The sequence below is a fragment of the Cryptomeria japonica genome, chromosome 1 (genome assembly GCF_030272615.1).
Source record: "Cryptomeria japonica chromosome 1, Sugi_1.0, whole genome shotgun sequence".
Classification (NCBI taxonomy): domain Eukaryota; kingdom Viridiplantae; phylum Streptophyta; class Pinopsida; order Cupressales; family Cupressaceae; genus Cryptomeria; species Cryptomeria japonica.
Window position 1 is genome coordinate 226,991,210 of NC_081405.1, and position 10,154 is coordinate 227,001,363.

The following is a 10,154-nucleotide window of genomic DNA, read 5'->3' on the forward strand; positions in this document are numbered from 1 at the left end:
TTCTCGACATCAAATTGTTAAAAAATGTAACAAAATACATGGAAAATATGATATTTTGCATCGTGTCAATTATAACTTCTATTTTATTTATCTTAATTTTTCAATTGTTTTATAAGGGTAAAGACATGTTTTTGAAAGGGTGTGAACCCTTTATAACCATGAAGCAAAAGCCTCAAAACCATCAAGAAGCTACCAAACAAGAAGTTATAAAGTGATGAAGCTAGAACATCACAACAAGCTAGCAACTTCATATGACATAGTCAAATGCCTATACTATCTTAGATCCTTCCTTGAGAATCTACACACCTTTAACCTATGTGTGAGATTTTGAAATAAATTTAGGAAGACTTTATTTATTTGTTAAACAATAGTCCATGAAACGAGGTTACCTTCATTAATTTAAGAAGGTCGTTGAAATTTTTATTCAATAAAACATGATCTAGATTTTATATCCTCAAATATCTCAGTCCAAATTTTAACTCTCCTATAAAGAGCTATAAGTGTTTTCTAAGATTTGATAAAAGAGTTACACTAGTAATAATAAATTAAAAATGAAGAACTACTCTTGTCCCATGAAAAGTATCCCTTTGGGTATCAATACTAGGGATAGCTAAATTTGCAATAAAAAAATGCTTTGAAGAGTGCACCACCAAATAAGAAGATAATTAAAGATTGAGAGTTTTCTTGTGAAAATTAATCCTAGATACAAATAGAAATGCAAGACAAAATCACTATTAAGAGCCTAATACCAAAAAAAATGAGAGCAAAAGATAGAAGAACTAGAATATGTACTACAATGAGATAATAGGAGAAAATGAGAAACCCAACAAGTGAAGAACCATGGTGAGATAGACGCTCAACATGATAAAGGATTAACATCACATCCTACCAAAGAATCCCCTCCCAAGTCTATGTTAGGACCAAATATCATCCCTTTGTCTAGCACAACTCATTACTTCCAACAACTCTAGCAACCATCCCAATTGACTTAAAAGATTGTCCCACATCTATCTCTACCCACTTACCAAAGCCAACCCTTGTGTCAACCATCATCACACTTGGAACTTACCTACCTATGCATGACCATAATCACCATTATCACACCCCATTCAATCTCTAACTCCTTGAATTGACAACCCAATTTATTTAATGGGTAGCTTCTTTCTTTCAAAACTACTAACAATTTGTCCCATTTTTTGATAGCTTCTTGTCTTTTAAAGTCATTAATAATCAATGTCATCTTTGGTTTCACTCAATCTTGTCTTTTCAAATTGCAAGCATCTTTTTCTCCTTATCTTCATGATGGATCATGAAGCATATTATTCAAAATATTGATACAAAAGACTTTACAATTTTTTTTATCAAAATCATCTCTATTCATTCACTTAATCTTGTCACTTGAAATAAAGAGAAACAAACTTAATAAACAAAGTCCTTACCATTATCCATCCTCTTAAATTCAATAAAAAAATTAGAAAACACTCATAACAACATCAATAAATCTACTTACTTCTCTTATATAGGATAAAGTCAACTAGACTCAAATGGAACTTTCATCTAAACACAAGACATAATATGACAATTTTAACATGAAGATAATCATCATCTTTATCCACCTTCACTACCCTAAATTTATCAAAATCCATAAAATTCAAATAATTGTTGTTCTAAATTTAAATTCTTCCTCAAAAATTAATTATGCTAAAAAAAATAAAAAATATATACATAGCAAAACTTAGGTTTTCTCCTAAGTATTCAGGATGTACATATTTTTCAAAAAAGGAAAAGTTCTCTTTCAAGCTATAAATTAGTGTTTGTACATCTTTACAATAAAAATCTTATTTTTCTCCTACCATATTCACATCAATATGAAACACTTTTCAAAAAAAGAAAAAAGTCCTCTCACAAGCAAAAAAATAATGGTTGTAGATCTGGAGAAATGATGTGCGGAAACATCTTTAAATTTTATACTGTTTCAAGGCACAGGATGGTACCCCTTTAAATTCAAAATTAATATTTACTGTCCATAATAGAAATAACAGAAGATGTAATAGACACCATAAGGGGTCATAAATAGAGCATATAGTTTGTTACTTTTGCCATAAACATATCAGAGAAGTAATACATAAAAATATACATTTTTTTTCGATGGATCAGAGAGTGTCGTCTTTATGCCATTTAAAAAGATAAACACAATTATATCTAGAAGCCTTCAAACATATTAACATGGACTGTAAAGACAACCTAAATTAAAAATCCTAGCGAAACAAGGTCAATGCACCTGCAGTAACTGGGTCATCTGAGCTGGGCTCTACATTTAGATCAAAATTCTTCAACTGCTTATACTTACCAGTTTCAGTTTCAGTATCAGTATCTGAATCTTGGGGCACCAGAGGAGTGCTTGCACTGTTGATCGTACAACAAGCCACATCCCTAGGTGGGCATGGCCCATCTTTCCTCACCAATCCAGAGAAGTCCTCCCACTCAAAAGATGGCTTCCATGGAGATTTACCTTTGATAAGAGGGCTGTCCAAAGACATCCCTGTTGCAGAAGGAGAGCAATTCATTCTTTTCCTTTTATAGAGCTTACCCATTTCTTGGATTCTGTCCACCAAGCTGATAAAAGATTGGACTTCATCTGCATTATCATCTGTTGTTAAAGGACGTTTGCCCTCCTTTCCTTCACTGCTCTTTTCAGAACACAACAAGCTCTCCTTTGGTCCCCTGCACTCCATGAAGATGAGGAACAGAGGCCTTAGAAGAAGTGGGTAGAGGGAAATCAGATCCAGGACTTCCTTTCACCCAAAACCCCCCACACAGAGAAGCATCAGTCCTCCAAAAATCATCGTCATATGCAAAAACTTCTATGAAAGAAGAAGACAAGGGGGTGAAAAGATTCCGTGGAAATTTGGCTTAGCGCTGACATGAAAGAGAAAAGAGACTGTGGCAGGTACTCTGTAGAAAATGAAGCCACCGACTGCTGTAAATAGAAAGCAACCCGATCACATGTTTACGCACCGGACAGATTGAGCACAGCTTAATTATAACAGAAGTCACAAGAAACAATCGTATGACATAAGACACTGTGACGTCAGTCATGGAATTTAAAAAAATATATTAGTAGTTCAATTGTGTATAATTATTTTTGCATCAACATTAGAATCACACTTTCTGATTCATTATTAGATGAAAAAAAGGGACCCTTCCCTCTAAAACCTTCATTTCGTACAGCTTGTTGTTGACAACTTAAAAAATAGTGGTTGGGGGCATTTGTTCATAAATAGTGGCAATTTTCAGTGCACGATTATTAGGGCATCTTTAAGTAGGTATCGAGTGACACTTTGAAATGTGTACTTTTTTACCCTTCACGCTAAGTCACAGATGGAGACAACAAAAAAAAATCTTCAAAATTGATGTACCATTTAGAATATGTGGATGCACAAAGTTAGCTATAACGACTATTGGTACGCTTCCCCTATTATGAACTATAGAAATTTGATGAATTAAAAAAAATATATTGTAAAAAAAAGTAAATTTTATTTTTATATCCGGACTTTCTACAAAATATTATTATTATTAAGGTTAGGATTGAATGAATGAAAGGAGAAATAAGGCACTGAGAGTTCAAATAGGGTTGGAATTCAATAAGGATTCAAATAAAGATATTTTTAAGGTTAAGAATTCAATCATGGATAGGAACTTAGGCTTCAATTAAGGTTTAAGGTTGGGGTTATGGTTAAATTAAGGTTAAGATTTAATTAGGATTAGGATTCAATTCGAGTTATACAATTAAAGTTTAATTAATTAGAGTCAAACGCTTCAACAAGGATATATTTCGGTATATTTTATATAGATTTATTAAAGATATATATGTTAGCTTATTAATTTATAAATATAATCAAAGTTTCATTCTAATGTCTAGATAGACAGTAGGTGAGTATTTTAATTTATGTATGTAAAAAATTACACAATATATTTCTTTAAAATATGTACTATATAAAAAATTAATCAATTTATAATAAATATTTATAATTCATTCGACTTGGTAGTTATAAAATTTATAATTTAGTTTTGAAATATAAGTTGAGAAATGCTACTAATGTTTAAATTTCAAGTGTGGGGTTAAAATTATAGGATTGGAAATTATCCAAATTTAGATTGACACAATTATATATATAATTTTAGAATTCATGGATATAATGTTGATCACTATCTTATTTATCACAACTTCTAAATATATAAATAATGAATGTTGATCAGTATCTTATTTATCACAACTTCTATATATATATATATATATATATATATATATATATTATTTTATTGTTATTTTATAACACCTATTTTCAATTTAGACTGTAAAATATTGCCTTTTTTTAAAATAGGTCGTAGATTATTGATTTTTTAGCCTTGGCATTAACACTATAAACAAGGGACACAATGAGTAAGTTCCTACCAATAGTGTAATTAGTTTAGAGTAGGTAGAAAGATAAAGGTGGAGATGAGAATTGATATATGGAGATAGGTAGATAGAGAGATATAGCAATAGAGAGAGAGAACAAGATAGAGATAGGGAAGAGATTAAATAAGAAATATGGAGGGATGGAGATAGAGGGGCAAAGAGATATAGATATAGGGATCTAGGAAGAGGGAGAGGGAGAGAGAGTGATGAACTGAGTCTAGAGATAGAGGAAGATGGAGGTAGAGAGAAAGAGGTAGATAAATAGATAAAAGGTGGAGAGAGGGAGTAATATAGATTGCAGAGATATAGAGAGATAGATGAAGATATAGAAAGTGATATATAGAGAGATAGAGAGAGGGATATATAGATAGAAAGGGAGCTCGTGAAGTAACATATTTTGTATTATATTCTAACTATAATCAAATATAAAAGCACAATCATTTAAGCAAGCATAATCTCAACTTAAATATTAAATTATGTAATGGTAAAAAATTAATGTGAATTTTATATTTTACTAAAATTTACAAGTTATGGAACATATCGATGATAGTTTTGATACTTAAAGATAAGTACAGATGCTAAGCTAATAAGATGAGAGGGGGGGGGGGTGTGAATCATACAAACTTAATCTTCCATAAAAACATCAGATTCAACCTCGGTAACATATACTTCAGTAATATAACCAAAACTACTAAACATGCAAACTCAAAAGCATATAAACATCATATCACTCATAACACCAGATTTAACATGGAAACTCAAATAGGGAAAAACCACTGTGGGATTTTGGACCCACTAAGAAATATACTCTTCTAGAGTATGCTCAGTTAAAAACAAATCCTGTTAAAGATTACAAACACATTGCTAGATGTGACCCGGTTAAGGGATTTCCCTCAGATCTGTTAGGATCTTCACCTTGTTAGAAGTGACCTTGTTAAAGGATTTCAAACACTCAATCAGAATGTCACCTTGCTAGAGGGTTTTACAAATAAGACTGTTAAGTCCACTCGGTTAAGATATTTTCTGTCACTTTCACAAAATAACAGTAATAAAAATCTATCTGCAACTTCACATCTAAAATGCTAAAGCAAATTCTTATTTGCTCAATACAATCTAGACATAGAACTAATCTTGTCCATCTACTGGGCTTTTATACTCTATTATTCAAACAGGTCTTCAAGCTTCTGTTCTCAGTAATCACTATGTAGCATCCATGTGCATACATTTGCCCGCATACATTGTTTATCAACAACTCCCTATTTATAAACAATTAGCTAACCGCTTAATCTCTTTGATCACATTTTCCATGATCTATCCATCAGATCTTCAATCTTGTCCAGGTTCAATGTAACCTTCGATCTGAAAAACGTTTTACCCCGTCGAGGAACTTGCATACATTTCTTGGAACTTGTGCTAGGGTAATGCGGTTCAATTTGCGTTGTAGATCTTCATGCCGATTTTCCTTTGCCATAGATTCTTTAACAAACTTCATGCATGACATACCAATCATTTAATCAGTTTTAGCTCATCAACTTCCTTCATTAAATAACGCATGTAACCATTTAATGTATTTTGTTACAAGTCGGTTACAACTCGGTAACAACTCGGTAAATACTCAACTTCACTCGGTAGACATTCCACCTTCATTAACCGATAGCGATAACCTTAGGGTTTATCGGCTAGGTTCTTTGCTCGGTAACATAGTATAGTATTAACCTTACAATTTACAACATATGTATGATGTTAAAACAATCTAAACATCATGATCTCATCATTGTCTGACTCGGTAATAGTTGCCTATTGAATACCTTATTCATCCCCTTATTCATCATATTCTTTCTGTGTCTTTTACCGACATCTTTATACTCATCAAATCATACTTCTCAAGATATGTCAACATCATACTGAATTAGAAAATCAATTTCTTGACATCAATGACAAAATAATAATATTAAGACAGTAAATCATCCTTAATCAGTTATATCCATAATCATCAACAACCTTCTCAATATCCTTATTGAAATACCAACAATCTCCCATTGTCTGTTATAATGCCAACAATCAATTTTATAGACATATAGTGGAAGATAATTGAGATAAATGTCTAAATTAAATATTAATTAAAAATTAAAATAGAATAAACTAAATGAATACATCAAAAATCCAAATAATAATTTAAAAAATTCATAACACATATTAAAATTATTAAATTAATTAATAATTAAATAAAAAAGTAAAAGAAATTCTATAATTAATTAGAAGTAAAATATTAAGAAAATATATACTAAAAATAGTAAGAAAGATAAACTCAATATTAAAAATAGAAACATATTATTAAAAAAACTTAATTTTTTTTACATTTTACAAGTAATTGAAGACAATGCGAAATGGGGTGCGAAATTCAATAGGGAGATGGCGAAAAGCAGAAGATCGATGGCACGAAACCTCTACTATGAAACCCGATAAAGTGGCGAGTTGTGGAATTGGATTGTGACTCATAGGGGTCCCCGTACAGAAGGAAAAATGCAGACACACCCCCAAATACAAAGAAAGGTGATTTTATCGAAATGTCCAAAAAATAGAGTATTTCTTGAGGTATTGAAATCGGCCTATCTGAGGAAATCGAAGATAGTTTCACTGTCTGGGATAATCATGCCATAATTGCTCAAGTTGTAGGTCCTAAATTCACAAGGTTGGTCATTCGATCATGGGTTGACAAAAATTGGGGCAAACACATTGTTATAAAATTTCTTCCCAAAAAAATTTTTGTTGCAATTTTTGTGGATGGTGCAGAGAGAGATCGAACCCTTGGTCTGAAAAATTGGTTCCTGGAAGATCACCCCTTATATATACAACCATGGATGGAAAATTTTGATCCTACTCTGCTAGCTGTGTATGATAAACCTGTTTGGATCAGATTATATAACTTACCAATTGAATACTGGAACGAATCTTGCTTGGAAAAAATCGGTAGATCATTGCGCACAATGTTGGAATTAGATGAAGAGATAATCAAAAACGATTTATACACTTACGCAAGAATGAAGGTGGCGGCTGTTAAATTGATCCCCTCATCAATTTTCCTCCTATCTGCGAATGGTGAGTGGGAGAAACAAATTGAAGTAGAAAAGGATATTATCGCCTGCTCAAAATGTGGTAGTAAGATGCATATTGTGGATCATTGTCGAATGTATGTAAGGAAAGCTCTAACTATTGAATCAATTCCCCCCACCTCATATTCCTTGGCTGATCATACTACTACAGATCCCATTGGCAGAGATTATGACACATTGGAATTGGCTGTCACGAATGGTCAAATAGATTCTTGCTCGGATTCTTCTGAAGATGAAGATTATAAGGATGAGTTGGACATGGTTGAACCTAGATGCATAAATCAATCTGTAAACACTGTAATTGGTAATTATAAAGGCATAAGAGGAAGGAAAAGTAACCAGACTGTGAGGGAAGAAAGAGCGAAGGAAAAAGGGATTGTCAGTATTATAGAATTTTTGAATAAATCCAAGGGAGGAATGCCCTCCCTTGGAGGACAATGAAGATCACCTCATGGAATGTTAGCGGTTTGTCTACCCCTGACAAAAGGCATCTGGTCAAAAAGACGGCCAGGCTCAATTCAGATATAGTTTTACTGCAGGAAACCAAGCTTAATGGGAATAAGGTGATCGACTTTGTGAAATTTTGTTACAAATGGGAAGGTATCTTTCAGGATGCCCATGGCTCTGCGGGTGGATTAGGTGTGATGTGGAATCCTTCCATTGTTGATGTTACTCCTATATACTGCTCTGATCACTGGATGGTTGTCATATTAAAATTTAAGTTATCGAATATCTGCTTCCCTCTGTTCAATGTATATGGTCCCATTCATACAAAGGAAAAACTCAAAGTGTGGTCAGAAATTACGAATCAGGCATCATTGTTGGATATGGACAAAATTGTTGTGGCTGGATACTTCAATGCCCTTCTAGATATGGATAATAAGGAGGGTGGTCTTCGGAAACCAACCAAGGTAATGGATGATTTTCAAGATTTTGTGGCCAATTGAAGACTTATTGACATCATTCCTAAAAATAGGAAATACTCCTAGACAAACAAAAGATTAAACTTTTCAAAGATCTCTGAAAGACTAGATAGATTTTTTGTGGGGGAGTGGTGGATGAAGGGAGATCTTTCCCTGGAGACTTCTATTATTCCTCAAGTTGGATCCGATCACTTTCCAATTACTCTTTCCATTGCTCATGATACACATAATTATAAAAACTACTTCAAATTCCTAAGCATGTGGTGGTGGGTTCCAAACTTCAAAGAAAACATCCGAAATTGGTGGATGGAAAGCAATATGTTTTCTAGCTCACCCAACTTCACATTTACAAAACGAATATAGTTTCTAAAGAGAAATAAAATCGTGGAATAAAATTTATTTCAAGAACATATTTAAGGATAAAATTAGAATCGAGGATGACCTTGAAGCAATTAGCAATAGGGTCATGTGTTGTGGTATGAAAAACATTGATTTTGAACTCGAAAAGGCCCTTAAGGAATAGTATTCAGAAATATTGAAGAGAGAAGAGGTCTATTGGAAGGATAAAGCAAGAGAGCTATGGATTGCTGACGATGACCTTAATACAAAATTTTTTCATGCCTCACCTAAAGAAAGAAGAGTGAATAATAAAGTTTGCTCCATTAAGGATGATGCTGGTAATTTGGTGAATTCGGTTAAGGAAATCAAACAGACTTCTCTTGACCACTTTATTGGTATTCTTGGCAAGGAGGTGAGGATCGATGACTGCATTAATTCATTTATAAATGGAATTATCCCCTTATACTCTGGAAGAAGTCAAGCATGCCACATTCTCTTTGCATCTGCATAAGGCTCCTGGTCCCGATGGGATAACTGTTGATCTATTCCAGAATTTTTGGGATCTGTTTGGAATTGATATTTGGAAGATTGTGGAGGAATTCAGAAAAAAGCATAGATTTGTGAAGGAGATAAACCACACCATTATATCTCTGATCCCTAAGAAAACTAATTGTGAAGCAATGTCTAATTTCTGACCAATTTCATTATGTAACACAATATACAAAATAATTTCCAAAGCTATGGCTGAGAGACTTAAGAAGTTGCTTCCTAGGTTAATCTATGAGAATCAAAATGGGTTTACACCGATCAGGGAGATTGCTGACAACATTATTATGATTTCTGAAGTACTACATTCATTACACAAGGGAAAACGAAAAGGTATGGTTATTAAATTGGATGTTGCAAAAGCTTACGATAGGGTTAGCTGGCATTTTCTTCTGTGCATTCTGGAAAGATTTGGTTTCCCACGAAAATGGGTGGAGTGTATTAAATTTTGCATTTCTACTATTAAATTCTCAATACTTATCAATGGAAATGTCTGTGGTTACTTTGGTGCTGAAAGTGGACTGAGGCAGGGTGATCCCCTTTCACCTTCTTTATTTGTATTAATGGCTGAAGCATTGGGCAGACTGATAAAGAAAAAGCATGGGGAAGGTATTTGGAAAGGGGTTAAGGTTCATGACCAATTTGAATCTATTACACACTCACGGTTTGAAGACGATACCATTGTTTTTGGGGAAGCTTCCCTAAATGAAGCTAAATGCATTTCTAACACCCTCAGCATGTACACCAAAATATCGGGCCAGGTAATGAACA

The 10,154-nt window shown here is 33.2% G+C and overlaps 1 protein-coding gene across 1 annotated transcript; it reads right to left on the reverse strand.

The window, feature by feature from the left end:
• Positions 1–1,932: 1,932 nt before the first annotated feature.
• LOC131074620 (protein NEGATIVE REGULATOR OF RESISTANCE) lies at positions 1,933–3,008 on the reverse strand. The gene has a single exon (XM_058011270.2). It carries the CDS (start codon positions 2,733–2,735, stop codon positions 2,259–2,261), a length of 477 nt encoding a protein of 158 aa, XP_057867253.2. The 5' UTR covers positions 2,736–3,008; the 3' UTR covers positions 1,933–2,258.
• Positions 3,009–10,154: the final 7,146 nt, after the last annotated feature.